The following is a 22,682-nucleotide window of genomic DNA, read 5'->3' as shown; positions in this document are numbered from 1 at the left end:
TTTAAAAAATTAATTTGAAAAGAGATTGTAATTTGAAATGATGATTTTTATTTGAATTAAAATTAAAATTATTATTTTTTAAAATTTTAAAATTATAATTTCTATTTCTTTTCAATACTTTTTTTATGATATTTTAATTTTTTTATATCAATTTTTTTCAGATATTTTTTTAAAAAGATAATTTGAAATGGAGATACTAATTTTAAATAATAATTTTATTTTTATCAAAATTAAAATTTTTATTTTTTTATAAATTTAAATTTATTTTTATTTTTTCCTTTTTTTTTAGAGAGAAAAAATAAAAAATGCCAAATAATATGGCGTTTTTATAAATATCATTTGGAACGGCGTTTTTAAAAACGCCATTTCAAATGATATTTTTAAAAACACCATATATTTGATGTTTTTAATTTTTAATTTTTTTTTTTGCATCGTCTACGTGGAAAATGGGGGGTGACGTGATAGCGATGATAAAATATCATTCAAAATGGCGTTTTATCGATTTTACATCAATCTGATAAATAAGTTAAAAACTAGATTATTTATGTAAATAATTTTTTTTATTAATTAGAAAAAAGACTCCATCTTAGGGGGCATTGTGTGATTGCACCTAAACTCATGCACATGTGTCGCTCACAATGGCCAGCCATGGCTTTTATGACAATGGTCACTAGATGTTTACATAGGGTATCTGGCTATTTATGTAAGACCTAACATGTGTTTGAAAATATTTCTAATGTGGCTGACTAGCTTATGAGCTACGAGGTGGATGTGATAAAGGCCATTTGGTTGACGTTTTCGTCCTTAGCTAGCTAATCTTGTCATGGTATACATGATGGCGTGAAAATTTCTATGATAAAAAAAGGGGGAAAAAAGAATTTTCTGTCACAATGTGATGATTCAATTTTTTATAAATTTTATAAAAAATATCTACGTGGTTGCATATAGGAATGACAATAGGTAAGGTATCATAAAATTTTTCCTACCCATATCTGAATCCATCCCAAATTCAATTAAAAATTTACTAAAAATGCCAAAAGTATCCCAACAAAAAATGATAAATCCATTGGATGCCCAAATCTGGCTGAATAATCTTTATCGGATTATTCAGGCTAAAAAAAAAAAAGGAGTGGGGCCGCGGGGAGGGGTGGTGGTGGCGTGCGGTGGGCGACACAGAGGGAAAGAAATCTTTGCATAATGACCTGAATATAATTAATATCAAGTAAAACTCAATAATACATCAAATTTTTAATTTAAACTAAAATAAACAACCATAATTTATAATACGAATATTAAGTTCGTGTAAGAAACAGTCTATGTAGAGTCACAAGCCAGAGAAAAGTGTAATTGTAAAGGAATCGGTTAATGGTCATGTCTTTGGCCTGGGATTCCCCTGGCTTCTTACCCGCTGATGGTTACAAGAAACTTTCCCTGGATCAAAGAACTACGTCTAGTTTCTATGATTGCGAGCGTCGATACGTACTAGGTATGTGAATCACTCCTGGGCATCTTGGATTAGAAAGAGAGAGAAGGGTGGGGCATGCATGGGCCCTATTACTTGTAGGAGAGTGTCATGTAGCTTTTGGCCGGGACCGCTTTGAAAGCTACACTTTGTTGGAGGCACTCTATTATTGAATCCTGCACTTGGTGAAATTGGGTGTTAAATCATCATCATTATCATCAACCTCTCTCTTACTCAAAAGGGAAATTGTATTATGGATCATTAGGTCCAGCATACAAAAGTGAGTAAAATTTGATGGTTGGTGTCTAAATTGTCGTTTTTGTCCCGATAGGATCCAGTGCTTTAGTGTTGGTATGATCGCGCTATCCAGGTCACAACCAGGTGTATTAGATGGATACCCAAAGAGCAAATGGCATTGTTGCTGCCATCAATAATATGAATACCTAATACACGTCCTGTATGATGCGGTCCTTGGTTCTATTGCTCTTGGGTGCATACATGTTTTGAAGTGGACCTCATACCAAATGGTTGATCTGCCCTGCGGAAGTTTTACTATTCAACACAGGTAAATATTTGAAACTAGGAATTATCCATTGGTGGTGCCCCTTTGCCTACGAAGTGGAGGTCCAAGATTGAGGAGAGAAGCATGACTAAATATTTGGTGTTTTGGACCTAGCTAATTTTGATATCGGTGGGTCTCCCTTCCTTTCTCTCAAAAAACACATCCTCACTAGATGTACAGCACCTAAATTTATGGTCTTAGATTGTGGCACATACTTCTCATTTATTATGAAGATATAGCAGTTACTTATCATATGGCATAGAGACAGTTTCCATGTACCCATGGCCCTGAAAGCATAGGTGTCTACAGAGTCAGCAGTGGTGAGCAACATGACAGTAGCTGGCACGTTGCAACTAAACCATTTCCTTCCAATATATCCATCAAGGCAAATGTAAGTCACTGCATCAAGTATCTAATGTTATAAGCTTATTGTTTAATGAAAAAAATTGGATTGTTTCTCGATTAGTGTGTGTCATGTTTGCGATTCCTGCGTCTCATCCTAGTAATACAGGGGCCATGCGCATTTAATTTTATAAGCTTCATTTGTAAAAATCGTAGCTCAATTTTCACCCTCCGAAAACAGTTCATTCTCATAGTCGAACAAGCAGTAGCAGACATTATGGCTAACCTTGCTCGTGATCTCCCCTCCTAGAGTTTGGTTAACTGAGAGAAAAAATCTTCATGATTGGGCTACACTGGCACCAAACACGCCACACTGTGGGGCTCATCATATCGTTTGATCGTTTGTGACAAATTTCATATCATACTTATCACGGAAGATGTTCCTTTTGGAACTTAGGGAGGCAATGGTAGAATAGAAATCCCCCAGGAGGTAAATAATTGCTATCAATCTTGTCCTAAAAACCAATTCTTGGATCTAGTGATCCGCTGAAACAGAGATGCCGGCAGCATCCGCAAAGTGATACCGCATGTTGGTAGCCTCATTTTTATCCTTGACTCATCTCTGCTACTATTTATGGACCACCACCTTGAAGATTAATTCATGCAACGGTTCATCAATGGGACCATGTATCTACCAAATATCAATCACCGAGTGTAGGACGGCCGAAACCACCAAATTTGGAAGAAAGGCTTGTCGTGCAAACCGACCACTTGGATCATAGTAGCAGGGGATAAACCGCAACATGAAAGGCACCAGGTAACCCTGCATTCGGAGCCAGTAGTTGACTCTTTGTCGGAACAATGAATAGAGAACAAGGAGGATCCCATTACGATTTTTATCACTTCAAATGCCAGGAAAACAGATTTGTTACCAGACAGGCTTCAAAGATCTTCCAAAGATAACCAGAGATAATGGTCGGATACTGCTAATAAGCTGAACGCAGAAAGACGAGCATCAGCAATGACCCCGACCAGTCACCTATTCCATGCTGCACAAATTCATCTCATTCCAGAAACTAATCATACTGTTGGATGCAAATGGGCTGAAAAGACCTCTAACTTGAAGTCTCCAAAAAAAAAAAAAAGAAAGAAAGAAAGATTAATGGAACATCCATATTAAACAACTTTCCAAATAGAACATAACCTTGTACACGGTACAGTTGAAAGCCAGAACATGACTTTTCTTGCATGAAAAGCAAGGAGCCCTGCTGAATCTATAATCTAACTAAACAATACATTTCTAGTTTAACCCATTTAGATGAATGCAAAGATATAACTAAAATAACAGATAAGGCCAACTGAACACTACAGAAAACACATTCACATTAAATCCAAGCACAACAATCTCTAAATGAAGTCTAACTAACAGATGAGGTTCTTACAAGCTTGGGATGGATTTTGATCGAATAAACTGTTTCAGAAGAGCTTTTTCCTCATCAATTTTCTTCTTCTCTGCTGGAGCACTAGGCTTGACTTTCCTCTTCTCTTCCAGAATCCACTTGAAAAGCTGGCGTTGCTCATCTTCTGGAATGGGAGGGAGCATCTTTATGGGTGTCGGAGGAGGTTCAGCAGACGATTTCTTCTCAGAAACTGGAGCACCAGGGCTGACAACTTGAGAAGGAACTTCTTCATCCTTATCAGCTGGCTGTTTCATTGAAGTCCTTACAAGAACATATACTGCATGTTACAGGACTGTTAAGTGGGAGAACAACATCTAACACCATTAATGGAAGCTGATGTTCACATCTAAACAATTTTGAGCAATATTTTTTTTTTCATAAAAACATCCAAATAAAGATAACTTTCTGCAATAACATAATAATATTTCACACATATCAACTCTTAGATCGATAAGTGTAGAATATGTTGAAAGCTATCAAGTGTTGAAAGCTGATTGAAGCTAAACAGAAATAATATATTAGGAAGATTTTATGTTTGTTTCCTCACCCTGCAGCATCTTGTTTTCTAACTCCATAGCGAAGTCTGGCTCCAAGTAATAATGACGCTCTTCAAGTGGGAAAACCACTTGCATGCATAATACATTCACACGTACTCATATACAACAAAGCTAGTCTTGAAATAGTAACACTATGTTATTGGCAACTTTAGATCATCTGATGTGTGGATAAACATCCATTAACCTTAACACAAGTTTTAAAAAGGTCACAGCAGTGGCTTGCCACTGATACTGCATAGGACAAGCTTCATTTTCACTCTTTTAAAATTAGCAAAAAAAAGAAAAAGAAAAGGAAAGTTACATGTTGTATTGAGATGTTAAATAAAGACATTAGAATAATAAGATGTGGACAACAAAAAAGAATCATCAAACCTTGAAACAATCACTTGCTTGATCAAACTTATCAGATCTCCTTGCTTATGAAACACATCAGCATCTATATGCACTTCACCGCATTTCTTCCACAATGCGTAACTGTAACCATGATCACCTAGTCTTATCCCAACTCTGCAGAATTGGCTTTATGGACCCTCATGTACCAAGTATTCCTGTTTACAGTCACCTCAGGTGTTTTTAAATTTCCACAACACATTGTAACTTCAAAAGATTAGTCTTGGGGATGTGATCATGCATCTACAATTCATATCCATGTGGAGATCTGCACTATATGATGGCAGCATACCAAATTTGTGCATGAAACTCGGCCTGCCGGGGAATGGTAAACAGGCAACTGTGCCCAAGATACACTGTCACCTTAAGTGTAAGAGTTGTCCAACTTCCAACACACTCTAATTAGGTCACTCTTCAAAGAAAAAGATGGACCATAAAAATGTATTTGTCATGGTTGATAGGCAGTTTGAGATCATGGAGAAAATGTCCAGAGGTGAATCTAGCTGGGTTGTATTGATAGTTTAATCTTCAGTAAATCCAAGGAGAATTAAATCGGACATTTTTTCCAACTCTATTTTCATGTACTGCTAATTAAAATATGGTGTCCTAAGTCAGGATCAGAGTTTCGGAAGTTGTCTGATGTATAGCAGAATTAGCTCTTTATAACACCTTGGACCAGGAATTTCCTTTTTTCCTGGTTGGTTGGACCAGATATTTTCAATGGCATGCATTTCAACCTTGTTGCTCATGCAGCTCTAAAAGACTGAGTCCAAGTACCTACTTGGAGGTACGAAGCACAGCAAAAGTAAGACTCTGATATCTCCACAAGGCCAAACTTTTATTCCCTTAATTTTTGGAGTCACCATCTTGAGGCACTTCAAGCTGGTTGGTTATGGGGCTCTAAAAGACTGAATTTAAACACTAGTCCAAGGTCTGAAGCAGACTAAAGTTAAGACTCTGATATCTCCAAGAAAAACTTTCATTCCCTTAATTATTGGAGTTGCCATCTTGACCTTGCATAAATAGCAGGTGGTGCGATGGCCCAGTCTGGCCCAATCCACTTGACCCAGCCACACCTAGCTGCAGCCTAGCTTAGCTGACTGCATGCAACGGAAAAATGGAAGACTCCTAGGAGTCTTCTTCCTCCTCTCCAATTTCTCCGGAAGAGCCAGAGTCCTAGAACCACCGAGACCCCAAGCTCTCTATAAAACAGCCACCCCTTCCCTCTATGATCCTCTACCACAAGCACCACACCTCTCTCTCCCCTTTCTCCCTCTTTCTCCTTGCTTTTGTTGGATTCCCTTTCACTATGGTCGCCGGATATCGAGGTTGGATACATTGCCAGAGCCCAAAGTCAGTCCCAATTCCCCTTCTCTTCCCTTTCCTCGGTGATAGGAGCCGTTGCCGACTGGATTCCATTGATAAATTGGCCAAAAAATCGACCCAGAATGTCATCTTTTCACTTCCCTTATTTTCCAGCCCCTCTATCCCTCTTTTTGACCACCAGCTCCATCACCTCTTGACACCGGACCCCTAGAGGGACTCCTCAGGCTCCCTATACCCTTCCTAGTAGAGTCATGCAGTCGGTGACGGCCAATAGCCAAAAATGAGAAAAAAAATCCTCTATCCCTTGTTTTTCGGCCTTTGTCTTTATTTTTCTTGCCAACCGATTATTGTCGCTGGCCACTCCCCACTGCCCGCACTATCCCCTACTGCCACTCGCCAAACCACCATGATCCACCCCCTTCTTCTTTTGCTATTTTACCAAAGAAGAAAAAGAAGGACAAAAAACAGAGAACACTTGTCCCTCTCTTCCTCTCTCTTCTCCCTCTTCTCCCTCTTTCTCTCTCTAAGCAGGTCCATGACCCAAATGAAGGGTCCCATCTCCTTTGTGACCGATCCACTCAGGCCTGTTCAATGTCTTGGAAAGTCATTATTAATGAACCCTATTGAATGAGCTTGACCTTGATCCAGATCGTGCTTTATGACTCATTATTGAATCGCTTAGACTTGACCCATCTAGAGCTACCGAACACTGTCACCCAACCGATGATCTCCTTTTCTTATTATTTAATACTATTAAATCATCAAATAGGAATTAATTTCATCTTAATGTTTTTGAATTGGTTTAGCCAACTTTCCTAGCGAATTTTGAAGGTTCAAAGTGGAAGAGGTAAGTAGACCTTACACTCTTTATTAATTTAACGAAAACAGTATATTTATGAAGTATGAATCTTATTATAATTGATCTTACTCTATTGACAAGTCAGATTGGATTTGGCTTCAATTTGTGTTTAGGACATGGGAAGGTAGAGTAGTTGGAGCAAGTTAGGATGGGACTGGGGAAGAAGACTGAATTTTTTTTTTTAAAAAAAAGAGGGTTTGAGGGGCTGCTCAGGATTCAGCTAGGACAGTTAGGTAGAAGAGGATGATGAGTGGGGAGGGCAGGGCGCTAGGCATATGGGTAGAGTTCCAAATTGTGTAGGTTAAGTGGGCATGCCAAAGAGAGGGAGTGAAGAAAAAGAAGTGGGAGGGGCTAAAAGTGAGCTCTCCACAATCAGTATAGGCAAAGGAGGGCAAAGAAGGGGCTGGGAATTCCAATTCAAAGCAGGCTATACAAGTAAAGAGGGAGATCGATAGTTTTTCCTTTATTTCCCCCTTTTTGGAGGAGCTGGGGGTGGGTAGGGAGGAGGCTCAGAGTAGGTTGGAGCAGTCGAGAGGAGTAGAGATTGTGACATCATAATATTTCAGTTTAACTCATATGCAAAATCAAATTTGATGACATGTCGGATGTCAAAAGATTGGAAATTATTCAAATCCATTTGACTGGAACCTGAAAAGTCAGATCAAATCCACATTCTGAGCCCTATATATAGTTCGAGCAAATCTAATGCAAGTATCAAATGCAGGTTAAAATGCCAATTTTTCACATGATTAAATTCTGATTAACTTTGAAAGTTCAAAATGCCAATTTGGAATGTGGGCAATCTGATTGTCAACTCTACTTTTTGATATATCTCCATCATAAAACAGATACAAATACAGTTGTCAATGAGAAAAAAAGGCAGAAACAACTTCTATTACTTAGAAGATATTACAAGTATTTATACCTCCAACTTTATAGTGACATTCTGGTTTTCAGCATGGCCTTTAAAATTTCAAGCCTTTCAGATGGATCTTAAGTAAAAATTTCCTCTCGTGATAATTCATTGTATACACTTGAAGTTACGCTTCAAAATTTTCAGTAATTTGGCTTTCTTCTTCAAATATTCTGTGTTAAAATACATTTTTCTTGTTTTACAATACACCAATCTTTCAAAAAACAAAAAGCCAGGTGGACAGGATGATCAAACAATTTAAGTTAAAAAGCCAATAATGATTTTTACAGCTTTCCATCTCCACTTCAAGTAATACATTTCTTGAATTATTTAATTCTTTTGAGGAATTATCAAGATTACGCATCTGCTAACAATATAAAATTCAGACTGTTTATTTACATTGATATTACATCAATATAAGCTGCAATGTTAAGGTTTAGTTTTCAAATATTAATATAAGCATAGCTTCAAATAGTATCTGTCAAAGCATGGTCCAGAATTCTTGATATTGTTTTTTTTGAGTTTAATTAAGGATCGATAAAACTTACCTTTTCACAACAATAGATTTGATACCTACCACAACATGTTATGACTGATCTAGTCTTTTTATGGAGATATTCTAAAACACAACCAGAGGAATGTACCATGTCTTGGTCCCTTGATTTGATATGCTAAGAACTGAACCTTTTTGGGGCAAAATTTTTGTTTCGAACAGATTCTCAAACCCTTAAGATCACTAAGAGAGCAATTTCGTGCTTGTCCAGCATCAAATAAATAAGGGAAGAGAAGTTTCTTAGCTGACTCATAAACTAAACATTTACTTCTACTCAATTTTCTCCTAGTATTACATATCTTGCTCCTACCACATCGTATCTTTTGTATTCCTTCCTAATCTAAAAAAAGTATCTACATGCATAGCCTTATAAGCTCCATCAATAGTTATACCTAAGTGCTAGTTTTGTGATGCCTCAATTAAGAACACAAAATCTATTCCCAACAATTACCTGATTTTCCTAATAATTATTTTCCATTCCATCTGTCCCATTCTACAGAGTTAAGTGGAACTCCACTAGTATAATTTGATGCTTTAAGTTGACAAAGAAGCAAAGGAAAGAGCAGAGGAAGTTAATGGGTAGGAAAGTGGAGAATAGATTATGCCAGCATGGATTCACCTATTCAAAAGATACTACTTTCTGGTGCGGACACCATCACTAGTGATGACCGATCGGAGCCAACTTGGACACATGGACGACATCAGAGTACTAGATCGACATCTATTTGGCTCAATTAATTAAATTAGATCTTGATTTTTATTTCTTCTATTTTGAGTTTTAGTTATGAGGTCTTGTAAATCCAGCCCAATTGAGTCAATTGGATTGGATCTCGTTAGCCAGTTTATTTTTATTTGGTTAATTCTAACCTATTTTAGTTGGGTTAGGACTAGTTTAATTTAAATTGGGATTTTGGATAGGGATAAGGAGTCCTAAGTGATTTTGGTATTTAAAAGCAGAAGAGTCCTAGGTGGTTTGTTCTATGTTTAGTTTAGCCTATAAAAGGCTTGTTAAAAAAAAAAAAAAGAGAACGCAGAATTTTTTTGAGAATAAAATATTTCACATCTCTTCTTTCTTCCTCCTCTTCTTCCTCTTCTTCCTCTTCTTCTCTCCCTACTTTCTCCCCTCTCTCCTCTTTTATTCCCCTCTAAATTAAATTCTGCACTACGATTCCATTGCTGAAGTTCCAATCTACACAACAACATCCATCGATCCTACCTTGTGATCAATCCAAAACACAAACGTCTTTGATGTCCAAGAAAATTGAACTCGCTCCTTCAGGACTATTTGACGTGTCTCTTGTGAAATCTCTTCAATCAGTATTTTTTTAAAATTATTATTGATTTTCTCTACGAGTTCCTATTCCTTAATTATTAGATTTGCATGTTAAAGATCTAGAGATATATCCTAATGATAGGTGGTTTCTTAATCGCCTTCAATCCGTAGAACTTTAGATCTAGAATTTATCCACCATCTGCTTAATTTCTTTTCTTTAATCTGATTATATCTTAATCATCGAGGTAGGAACTTGAATAGATCTGTTTGTCTGCTGAATTATTAGTTAATTGCTGATCTTAATCTTTTTGCATGGATTTTAAATTGCATGTCGCATCTTTAGAACCATAGCATCTGAATTCTAGTCATGTCCCGCATCAATTTTTAGTATCAGAGCCTATAGGTTTGATTAGGTGATTAGAATCTGCATTAGGTTTAAATTCTGCACTGAAAATCTGCAAACAGAATTTCAGATCCGATCTGAAATCTTCTACAAAAATCTGGGGCAAACGACATCAGAAAATTCTAAAATTTGGTGGAAAGAAAACCTAACTTACTAGAGAGTCTTCGGTTAAAATTTTATTAAATTCTAAAACCTCTAGAGTTGTCAATTTATTCTAGTAAGCCGTCCTGTACCAGAAATTCTGTACCCAGAAATTCTGCAGCAAGCAACCTTGAAAAATTTTAAGAGTCTTGTCCCTAGAAAACTCCTAAAATCATGAAATTTTGTGACTAGAGTCGTGACTCATCTAGGAAATGGTGTTTTAAATTTTGTTGCAATCAGAGGTCCGTAGGTCATCAAAATTAGTATTGAAATCTGCTGATCGTTAAGAATTCTGCACAAAAAAAAAAATTTCTGAAACTTTAGATTTGGCGACTAGCGTATGCCAACTAGATCAGGGGTCGAGTACTTACGGTATTCGCCATCTACATCTAGCATGGATCCCAATATAATAGCTATGTTTGAAAGCATGATGGAGCAATTAACAAATTTAAACACAGACTTTAAGAACTTGAGTGATGACATGCCAAATACAAATAATGCAGTTCAAAACTTAACCGTTAGGGTAGTGGTTTTAGAAGAGGAACATCCCAATCAAGTTAATTTTGAGACTCCTCAGGAGAACGTAGAAATCCTAGAGCTCGTCAGGAAATAGATCCAAGCCAACCCCCTCTCAGATGACCACCTAACCTTGATACCCCACCTATGCCCCTAGCTCAGAGAGGACCTTACATTCCCCAGGGTCTAGATATGGGTCGTAGGTTAGATATGCGCCCCTATCGCGAGCCCATGGATCAGGATGAGCATGTCCTAAGAAGTGTTAAGATAGAAGCACCCAGCTTCAATGGTTTGCTTGACTCTAAGGAGTATTTGGACTGGGAGGCAGATATGGACCACTTCTTCGAGTGGTATTACATGTCTAAAGTCCGAAAAATTAGGTTTGCCAAAATGAAGTTAATCAGTCAAGCTAAATTGTATTGGCATAATCTAGAGCATCTAGCTGAGCATAAGAGACAAGAGCCTATAGAAACTTGGAAGGAGATGAAAGAAAAGCTGCGTGAGAAATACCTTCCCACATCCTACAAACAACATCTCCTAGATCAATGGCAGAGAATGACTCAAGGAAATCGACCTGTCTCGGAGTACATCGCGAAATTTGATGAATTCCTTATACGATGTAGTGTCACCGAGAATAGGGATGTCACCTAATCAAGATTCAGAGCTGGTCTCCGAGAGGACATCCAGCGAGAGCTATTCTTACATGAGGTGACCTCTTTAGAGCATGCCTACCAGCTACCATAGAATGTTGAAAGATTTCAAAGATATCCGATTTCTCGTCGATCTGACCTGAGCCGACCTACCCTTTCAAGTCCTAGACCTAGCACTAGTCAAATCCCTACCTATCGACCTTCGAATGTGGATTCTCCAGTGAGAAGAAATGATAAGGGAAAGGGAATACTAGATATATCGAAGACTAGTGGACCTATCACACAGTCCAGATGTTTTAAGTGCTAAGGCTATGGACATCTATCTACACAATGTCTTTTTAGAGCCTTACACTTAGGAGAAACTGAAAAGAAAGAGCCTGAGTGTGTTGAAACTAAAAAAGGAGAAGTTTATGAGGCTAATCCCAAGTTAGCTGAAGAATTTAAGGAAGATGAAGATGTTCTAGGCTATATTCGGATAGAGCAAGATTCTAAAGAAAGATTGGGAGTGGTCAAATGTATAGTCGCTCAGCCAAAAGAAAGTGAAGATTGCTGACAAACGACTATTTTTCATACCTACGTTAAGCATGGTGATGAAGCATGTCAGGTGATCATAAATAGTGGAAGTTGTATAAATGCAATCTCCACTGATGCTGTATCCCATCTAGGTTTAGCACCTGTAGATCATCCGAGTCCCTATAAAGTCTAATGGGTAGATGCATCATCTATCCCAATCAAGCATAGGTGCCTAGTTCCTATTCAATTTCATTCCTATCAAGCTAAAGTCTGGTATAATGTACTACCAATGGAGGTTGGTAGTATTATTTTAGGAAGGTTGTGGTTATACGACCAGGATATCACACTCTTTGGATGATCAAATTCGTGTAGTTTTCAGGATAAAGGAAAGAAAATTACGGTCAAATCCTCTCCACCCAAGACTACTTCTAAGAAAGAAAATGTGGGAGCCAAAGTTAGCACTAAGAAAAAGGATCTACATTTAATCAGTGTTAAAGAATTTGAGAAGGAAATGACTGAAGGATCATCGATTTGGATCTTAGCTGTTAAGAAAGTTCATGAAGAACCCCGATCGAGTATCTCTAGGAGATAGTTCCCCTCCTTGATGAATTTAAGGATGTTTTCCCCGAAGATCTCCCGAACCACTTACCACCGATGCGTGATATTCAGCACGCTATAGATCTAGTTTCGAGATCCACTCTACCACATTTGTCACATTACCGATTAAATCTTACTGAGCATGCTGAGTTAAAAAGACAAGTTGAAGAGCTTCTAAAAAAAGAGTTTGTTAGAGAGTTTGAGTCCATGTGTGGTGCCCGCGCTTCTTACTCCGAAGAAAGATGGTACTTGGAGAATGTGCGTAGATAGCGGCTCCATTAATAAGATTACTGTTAAGTATCGTTTGCCAATTCTCCAACTAGATGATATGCTGGATATGATGGCAGGATCCATTATCTTTTCAAAGATAGACCTTAAAAGTGGATACCATCAGGTGAGAATTAAGCTAGAAGATGAATGAAAAACTGTCTTCAAGATGAAGGATGGTCTTTACGAATGGTTGATCATGCCTTTAGGCTTGTCCAATGCATCTAGTACTTTTATGAAGATAATGACTTAGGTACCACGGCCATTCATTGGTATATTCATTGTCATATACTTCGATGATATCCTCATTTATAGTCGATCTAGGGATGATCACTTAGACCACCTTCGACAGGTTTGTTTGACCCTTAAAGCTGAGAACCTTTATGCGAACTTAAAGAAATGTGACTTTATGACTGATCGAATAATTTTCTTAAGTTTCGTAGTGACTCCTGAGGATGTATCTGCTGATCCTGAAAAGATCAAAGCGATAGTTGAGTGGCCAATGCCTCAGAGTATACACGACGTTTGTAGTTTTCATGGCCTAGCGACCTTCTACCGCCAATGCATTAGAGGCTTTAGTACTATCATGGCCCCTATTACGAATTGCATTAGGAAGAAAACCTTTGAGTGGACAACAGCTGCCAATAAAGCTTTCCAAGAGATTAAAGAGAAAATGACCCATGCACCTATTTTGCATCTTCCTGATTTTTCAAAGGTTTTTAAGGTTGCATGTGATGCATCAGGTGTGGTATAGGAGGAATTTTGAGTCAAGAAAGTCATCCTGTGGCATATTTTAGTGAAAAATTAAATGATGCAAAACTTAAGTATTCTACATATGACCAGAAATTTTATGCGATAGTTCAGGCTTTGAAATATTGGAGACATTATTTGCTACCGCAAGAAATTATCCTTTATTCTGACCATGAAGCTCTTAGGTTTCTAAACTCCCAAAAGAAACTAAACCCTAGACACGCTAAATGGGTTGAATTTCTTCAAGCCTATACTTTTGTTCTAAAGCGTCGAACGGGAGTAGAAAATCGAGCTATGGATGCACTCAATCGGAGAGTTTCTCTACTTTCGACTGTTAGTGTTGAAGTTATAGGGTTTGAAAAGCTTAAAGAAGAATATGTAGAGTGCCCTGACTTTAAGAACGTTTATTCCTTATTTCAGCAAGGACCATCTAAAGAGTATAATGATTATGTTTTGCAAGATGGCTATTTGTTTAGAAACAATAAATTGTGTATCCCCCGAACATCTGTCCGAGATTTTCTTGTGTGGGAATTGCATGCTGGCGGACTAGTTGGACACTTTGATAAAAATAAGACCATTGAGGATGTAGAGAATCAATTCTATTGACCTAGTTTGAAGCATGATATTGCCCAGATAGTTATCCAATATCAGACTTGCATTTTGGCAAAACAACACAAGCAAAACACTGGACTTTATACCCCACTACTTGTACCTGACTGTCCATGGCAAGATGTTAGCATGAATTTTGTTTTGGGATTGCCACGAACTGCTAGAAAGAATGATTCAATTTGCGTGGTAGTGGATAAGTTTTCAAAAATGGCCCATTTTTTATCTTGTCCCAAAATGTCTGATGCTTCAAAAGTAGCTCGAATATATTTTGATGAAATCATTAAGTTGCATGGATTGTCGAAGACAATCATATCTGATAGGGATGTTAGATTAATGAACTATTTTTAGAAAATCTTATGGCATTTAATGAGGACAGAACTAAAGTTTTCTTCATCATTCACCCATAAACTGATGGCCAAACTGAAGTCGTAAATAGAAGTTTAGAAAATTTACTTTCATGTTTGGTAGGTAAGTAATTGGGATCTTCTTTTACCTCAAGCTAAGTTTGCATATAATAGTTCTATCAATAGGTCCATTGGCATGAGTCCATTTGAGATAGTGTATGGTTATAAACCTAGGAAGCCAGTTGACCTTATCCCATTGCCATTGCATGCTAAAGTGTCAAAGCCAGCAGAATCATTTGCACAGCATGTTAGAAGTCTGCATAAATAAATTTGCAAAAAGATTTATATCAGCAATCAACTATATGAACACTTAGCAGATTCTCACAGATAAGTTCAGGATTTTGCCGAGGGTGATTATATTTAATACAGATTAGGCCAGAACGGTTTCCTCCAGGAATCGTTAAGAAATTACAAGCACGTGGAGCAGGTCCATTCAAGATCTTAAAAAAACTAGGATCGAATGCATATATTACAAATTTACCATCTGATTAGGGTATTAGCTCTCCCTTTAACATTTCAGATCTAATAAGATATAAGGAGCCAATAATAATATCCAGTGATCCGTTTGAGCCTGATCCTTCTATTGAGAGTGAACCCCAACCTGAATGCCCACAGTCCAAAATAACTAAGAGACATGATCAAATTGAAAGTATTCTAGATGAGCAAGTTGTTTCCACCAGGAATCGAGACTACCAGTGATATCTGGTTCGATGGCAAGGGAGAATGGAGACTGAAGATACCTGGATTACCCCAGAGCAGCTGCAGGGGATTGATCTAGATCTGCTAGAGCATTATCAGAGTAGAGCCGATATTTCCTTGATGGAGCCAAGTTCTTCGCTTCCCAAGGGAATTGGTGCGGACACCATCGCTAGTGATGACTGATCGGAGCCAACTTGGACACATGGACGACACCAGAATACCAGATCGACATCTATTTGGCTTAATTAATTAAATTGGATCTTGATTTAGTTCTTTATTTCTTCTATTTTGAGTTTTAGTTATGAGATCTTATAAATCTAGCCCAATTAAGTCTATTGGATCAGATCTTGTTAGCCAGTTTATTTTTATTTGATTGATTCTAGTCTATTTTAGTTAGACTAGGACTAGTTTAATTTAAATTGAAATTTTGGATAGGGATAAGGAGTCCTAAGTGGTTTTGATGTTTAAAAGCAAAAGAGTCCCAAGTGGTTTGTTCTATGTTTAGTTTAGCCTATAAAAGGCTTGTTAAAAAAAAAAACAGAGAACACAAATTTTTTTTTAGAATAAAATATTTCACATCTCCTTTTTCTTCCTCCTCTTCTTCCTCTTATTATCTCTCTACTTTCTCCCCTCTCTCCTCTTTTATTCTCCTTTAAATTAAATTCTGCACTACGATTTCATTGCTGAAGTTTCAATCTATGCAACGACATCCATCGACCCTACCTTGCGATCAATCTAGAACATGAACGTCTTTGATCTCCAACGGAATTGAACTCGCTCCTCCAGGGCTTATTTGACATATCTCTTGTGAAATCTCTTCAATCGGTATTTTTTTAAAATTATTATTGATTTTCTCTGCGAGTTCCTATTCCTTAATTATTAGATTTGCATGTTAAAGATCTAGAGATATATCCTAATCATAGGTGGTTTCTTAATTGCCTACGATCCGTAGAACTTTAGATCTAGAATTCATCCATCATCTGCTTAATTTTTTTTCTTTAATCTGATTATATCTTAATCATCGAGGTAAGAACTTGAATAGATCTGTTTGTCTGCTGAATTATTAGTTAATTGCTAATCTTAATCTTTTTGCATGGGTTTTAAATTGCATGTCACATCTTTAAAACCATAGCATCTGAATTCTAGATCATGTCCTGCATCGCTTTCACTCCACTGAATATATATTTATTTGCTTGATGATTAACCCGAAGTAGTAAGCACAAGCCCAAAACAATGTGGGTAATACCAAAACAATCGTGTTGACTAACTCAAAGATGGCCCAGCAAACAATACTGACCACCACAATATTTATACAAGATGAATACAGGTACAATCAAAGTACAATTTATTTCGATTGAGCCAAAGATCCAGGATAAGATGAGAATGTCATTCATACAATGAACGATAAGGCTATGCTAGCAATACCATAAAGGTGAGATATTTAGATTTTCAATGAGGCAAGGTGTATGGAGTAAGCTTTAAGATTCATAATGATCCAAAAATTCATGTAGGAACCAAGAAAAATAATGTGAAAGAGAAACATATATAGGATATAAGTTTTGTGTTTACACATGGATATCATGCTCAGCCTTAAATAGTGACATTCCAGCACTCTGTAGTCTGTACCTTGCAGAAATACTAGATCAAATAATCTAAAAGATACGATGCTTGGCTCTAGTATCATCTGTTACAAAATCTTGGAAAAGCCTGAATTGTATACAATAGTAGATCTTCTTGTGCCAAAGTTTTGCACTTCATTCTGTACAAAATAATCATCTTTTATATATCATTATGCTTTCCTTCTTTTGCTCATGAAAATAAATCAAGGAAAAGGCCTATGCCTCCAATAAAAGGCAGGGAGTAAGTTTAGATGCATGACTTGCATAAGCCTCACTCTCCAATTCATGCCTCATTTCTATTAGATTCTCTCATTATCATCAAACTGATGTCTAACAGCTTCACCTTTTAAAACAATTATTAGATAAGCCATTTTAAACACAATCCAAGATCCTCCACATTCGAATGTAGCTTGAGGTGCTTATTTGGATGCCATAAAGCACATTATGTCTAAAGATTGCTATACACCAAGTCCAAACATAACAAATCCATGAAGAGAGCTTTGAAATTTTACAGTTTAGCATTCAGAACACAGCTAGCATATCAAAAGTTTCAAGACATGACTCGCATTGAGAATTTTCATCTCAAAGTAGAGAAATATACAGTGTGCTCGTATTAATTTTCTTAACTTTTCAAGTGCAAGAATATTAACCACAAGTGATACGTTTCTAGCAATTTATCATATAATTTTAGAAAACAGTATCATCATCTTAAAAGCTTATTACAAGTTCTTGTCAACACATCTGAGCTGCGACTGCAGAGTAAAATACATGCTCCAGATATGCTGAACCTCGAGTCAAGATCATGCTTTTTTTTTTTTTTTGGCTGCAGTTCTAACGAATTAGCACGATGTTCTGATTGACACTGCATGATGGTAAAATCGTAAAATTCCGTTTCTCAAAATTGATCAAAACCCTTGCATTTGCCTCCATCATAACTAGTTTATAGAAGGAAGTCAGTCATCAAAGTAATATATTATGAGAAAAATCAAAAAAAAGAAAAAAAAACTCCCTACTTCGTTTGATATTCAAACCAACAATAAACCTGAATCATCATCACAGCTTCATAGATTGATAAATTGTCAAATCACAAACAGCACCACGGAGTTCTAATCGGAAAATAATTATAAAAAAAGGATAAACACTTTCTCTGCTAACAAGATCCATATGCCAAGCAGAGAAATTAGGGTAACCTAAATCTAGGGATTAAAGCTCCCACTTTTCACATGGATCAGAGTCACAAATAAAACACGAACGAGATACCAAAAACGCCCATATCATTTAATATAAAAGAAGAAAAAGATCAAGAAAATGGATGAAGAATAAAAGGGTAAAGAAGGAGATGAAAAGAGGAAGCCAGACCTCCGACGCCGAGATTGGCGGCGAGGAAAAACGGCAGGATGCGACGGAAGAAGCCCTTCTTGGCCGCAGATGGAGGGGGTGGAGGAGGCGGAGTGGAGGCAGCAGTAGAAGAAGACTTGGACGACGAGGACGACGCCATAAGAGGAGGAGGAGAAGGGTTGGGGAGTAGAAGGCCCGCTTCGACTGACCTTGACGCAGCAGCAGAGAGATCCAAGACCTATCAAGCTTTTCTTTTTCGCTCGAGTCCGAAAAGGAAGGGAAAAAAGTTCAGGGTCGACGTGTAAACGCCCATTCGCGCACCCGCAAGCTTCTTGCTCTATCTATCTTTCTTTCCAATTAAGTATATTTTGTTGGTACTTGGTAGCGCTGAGCCGGATTCCCTTCAGCTTGTCTTAAATCTCCCTTCTTGCTGGGTTACCAGGTTCCAGCTTATAGCGTGGTCCGCTTAAGCTGTGCTTGGATTGAAGTTATCCCGGAATTGACCCCAAGTTGTTCATTTATGCTTCCAAACAGCACAGTTTTTTTACTGATACCTTTAACCTGCCCACATCCGAGTTAATCCATTCATCAGATTAATCTACTTCAACTGGATTTGTTTAACCAAAAAAAAAAAAGCCTCTCATTCTACCACCGACTGGAATAAGTCCAATCCATGTCTCAGACCGTTCTCCTATCCTTTTTCCGGTATCCGAATTATCCCTTGAGGAGGAGACTAGGCGTGGTAGCTTGAATGATAGAAACAAGATGGGGGAGAAGGCTGGGATTAGCGGACAGCGGTGGAGAAGGCCGGCAAAACAATTTGAGAGATTTCTTTTTGTTTAATTTCTGGAGAAATATCATTCTCCCACTCTCTCCCGGCTTTCCTGTGAAAGCTGATAACTGCAACACAAAACATGGCCATCATAAATTATGACAAAAAAAAAAACTCTAATGAGAGAAAGAATATGAGTACTGCTTGAGATCACCTGGTAAACTATCTGAATAAAGCAGTTGATCCTTAACATTTCAATCTATACGAGAAAGTCGACCCCCACCATCAAGCCACATTCTCGTTAAAACAAAAAAGTAACAAATAAAACCTACAGTGACAAATACTATATTGGACATCTGGATATGGAGCACTGAATTTATTATCATTGTTGCGGCCAATCCTCTCATCGTCTGATCGTCGAAAATGCGCACCTGCAAGGAAAGTCCTCACTGACCGGAGATATCTCCGGCAGAGACCCTCCGATGCTCAAGTCAGAGAGGAGACTAGGCAACAGTGGAAAGAACCAGGAAACTCGGCGAGAGAGAGCTAGGGAGAGCTTGAGAGCTTGAGAAAGCTTCCCAAAACTGTTGCCTTATCTCATTTTATAGTAGAATGCGGTATGGTCCCGTCATTAATGATGCAGACAACTGGGGAGTTGTCAAATCGTCGGAGGGCTATCAAATCGTCGTGGGTTGTCAGGTCACCAGAATTAACCCATGTCTTTGGCAGAACAACGCCCCATGACGGTCGTACAGCATGTCTTTGACAGGACAACAGCCCATTGCGGTTGTACGGCGTTTGGATGGGCTGGCCGACTATATGTCGATATTTGGTTATCGAAACGTCAGGTGATGACTCGGAAGCACTGTCGGCTGATCTGGTGCCTTGTGAAAGTCGAATGTTGGCTGCCACCCCCGACAGTGAGTCGGTGATATGGGTTCGACCGCTCGACCGATTGAAAATAATATTGGCCTGTTTGACCGGCATACCTTCGGTCGGATATTGTCAGCAGTCATTGTCGGAGTCGTCTGTCCATTCGGTGGGTAGAGTCGGGCATCGGTCGAACCGTTCTGAGGATAAGTCGGTGTATAGGGGTCGGCCGGTATATCCCAACAGTTGCCCTCCACTCCTGAGTCTGATGTCGTGTTGGCCCGCGTTACCACGTGGGCGACGGCCTCGGGCGAAAGGAGTGGTTTTCCATCACGTCACGTCCCGATTCTGCCGACCGTACCAACGGACAATCCGGCATCAGACATCTCATTGGGAACGCAAACCGCCGTCGGTTAATTAAAATCGCCATCAGTTAATTAAAACCGCCGTCGGTTAATTAATTTCGAGATGTTGTTTTCCGCCACGTGTTGGGGGGCTATTGGGTCGGAACCGTTCGTGCGAATGGAGGCGACATGGCTCGATCTGGGATAGGTGCGTCGAACCGTCAGATCAAGGAAGGGCCCAAGCACTGCCACGTGTCAGCATCTGAGAAACCCTCGTTCGACGTGCTTTCAACTTCGACCGTCGAAGGGCCTTATATATATACGGTCACTTGTATCCAAAGCTTTACTTTTTACTGCTCTGTTTCTGGCGCTGAGGCCCTGTCGAGTTGTCCCCCAGTCCCAGGTAGCTGTTCCTGTCCTCCTCCTTTCAAAACTCTTCTCGAAGCTTTTCATTTTTGTCCCTTTGCATCTTCGCTCCCTTTGCATTTTTCTTTTTGGTCTCTTTTTTTGGGACTAGCATTATGGCTAGAACCTCTCTTCGAGGAAGTCAGTCGGAGAACTCGACTGATGATTTTTGGTCGACCCCGGAGGTGGAGGATTCTTCACTTTCAGGGCCGAGCGTCGAACGGCTTAGGGAACAATATGGTATCCCGGAGCAGTTTTGACTTTTTGCCCCTGGGGTGGAGGGTCGGGTAAACAACCTGCCTCCGGGCCAGATGGCCTTTTATATTGAGGACCTTGGGGCTGGTCTTCGATTTCTGATTCTGGAGTTCGTCCGAAATATCCTGGATTATTACGAGCTTTGTCCGATGCAACTGGCGCCGAACTCAGTCCGACTAATAATCAGCTTTGCCTTGTCGTGTCGGCTCTTGCCAACCTTTCCTCGCATCTCTCTCTTTCGGGCATTCTTCGTCCTCCGACCCCACCCAAAAGCCCGAGGGTGGTGGTTCTTCAATCTCCGGAAGGATCTTTCATTTATTATCGATCTTCCATCGTCGATCCACGGATGGAAGAACCAATTTTTCTTCTCTTCTTCTCCGCTACCCTGGGGGTTTCTTTCTCACTGGGGCGACCCCCGAACTCAGCCGAACGAAAACGGCCGAGTGAAGGCAGAAGACCGAGAGGACTTTCTCTGACTGAAGGATATGTCGGTGCTGAAGTAGAGAGAGCTCGTCACCGAGCAAGCTCTCTATGACGTTGGCCTAAGTTCGGTTCTTCACTTAGGTACAGTTCGGTCTGTCGGTCGTCTTTTGATTTTTTCATTTGTCTTCGGGCTTGTGCTAATCTTTTGTTGGAATTGCAGGCATGCCGTCGAGAGTAAGACTGACAGATGCCGACATTCGGCAGCATGCGGCGAGGAAGAGACCGACGCCCGAGGCCAGACCTTCGCGGCCACCCAAAAGGCCCCAGACATCATCCCCGACTGCCGTGGTGATGGCGACTGCGCAGCCTGACACCGAACCGATCATCACCCTATCGACGCCGGCGGTGCCACCCGAGGCACCGTCCGAGGAAGGGGCGGCGGAGGGTGTGGCCGAAGGAGTACCGACGGCCTTGCCTATGGAAGAGGTTCGGGCCGAAGCACTAGAGCCCGAACGACCTGCGGCGGCTCCCGTCGCACCTTCGAGAGGAGCTCAGTCGAGTTCAAGCTTCCCATCTTTCTCCGACCTCAGGGCCTGGGCGACTGCTCGGGAGAAGGCTCCGATGGTGCCGGCAGATGACTCAAGGTCGGTGGACCATGTCACGTCGTCCGACGCTCGGGTTTTTGAGGGAGCGTCGGCCCTGATCGACCATAATTTGGCCAGGAGGTTATGTCAGACAACCATTCTCCCGACCGACCGGGAGCTCTTGAAGAGTCAATCAATGATCGAGATGCTCTCTTCATTCTACCCGACCATGATCGAAGTGAGTTCTTCTTTTTCTTTCCTCTCTATTATTACTTTCATCATTTTATTTTTCTGACGGCCGACATTCTACTTGCAGCTGATCTATAACATGTCTAAGTTGGAGGCCGGGTACCGGAGGTTTGGCGACATCCGAGCGGCCTAGAAGGATAGGGCGGAAGCCGTCGAAGCCGAAAAGTCGACGCTGGTGGAACAGCTGAAGCTGTCGGCCGACCGCAAGGCCAGGCTCGAGGAGGAGATTTCCCGACTCTCCGATGGCCTGACTGCCTCGGAGGCCGAACTTCAGTCGGCCCGCGAGCAGGCCCAGCGCAAGATCCATTCCATTCATCGGCTGCGGCGTGAGCGGGATGGTTGCATCAGTGAGCTCGAGGCCGAACGCGAACAACTTCGAATCAACCTGGAGAATCTGACCAAGGCCGAGGAGAACTTGTCCTCCGCTCAAGCCGACGCCGACATAGCGAAGACGGAGGTGGAGTCGGCCAAGGAGGCGTTGAGCCGGGCAGTGGAGGACTTTCATGGCTCGAACGAGTACCGAGAGGAGCTTCTCGAGAGCGGCTTCACCTCCTACTGAGTGGGGTACGAGGATGCC

General features: G+C 39.9%; 1 protein-coding gene and 1 pseudogene across 1 annotated transcript; one reads left to right on the top strand and one right to left on the bottom strand.

Annotated features, from left to right (window-relative positions):
* Positions 1–3,525: 3,525 nt before the first annotated feature.
* Positions 3,526–18,686, bottom strand: LOC105060152 (uncharacterized). Its single transcript, XM_010943838.4, has 2 exons — positions 18,225–18,686; positions 3,526–4,103 (listed from the first exon to the last, which is right to left on the bottom strand). The coding sequence occupies exons 1-2, from the start codon at positions 18,361–18,363 to the stop codon at positions 3,805–3,807; spliced, it is 438 nt and encodes a 145-aa protein (XP_010942140.1). The 5' UTR covers positions 18,364–18,686; the 3' UTR covers positions 3,526–3,804.
* Positions 10,989–11,960, top strand: LOC140855613 (uncharacterized; annotated as a pseudogene).
* Positions 18,687–22,682: the final 3,996 nt, after the last annotated feature.

The sequence above is a fragment of the Elaeis guineensis genome, chromosome 2 (assembly GCF_000442705.2).
Source record: "Elaeis guineensis isolate ETL-2024a chromosome 2, EG11, whole genome shotgun sequence".
In the NCBI taxonomy this organism is placed as follows: domain Eukaryota; kingdom Viridiplantae; phylum Streptophyta; class Magnoliopsida; order Arecales; family Arecaceae; genus Elaeis; species Elaeis guineensis.
This window is presented reverse-complemented; position numbering and strand designations above follow the sequence as displayed.

Bases quoted from the DNA above. Each gene is read 5' to 3' on its own strand.
- LOC105060152 (XM_010943838.4), bottom strand. From the start codon at position 18,363: ATGGCGTCGTCCTCGTCGTCCAAGTCTTCTTCTACTGCTGCCTCCACT. The intron at 4,104-18,224 runs GTCTGGCTTCCT...TGTAACATGCAG, and splicing joins CGCCAATCTCGGCGTCGGAG to TATATGTTCTTGTAAGGACT.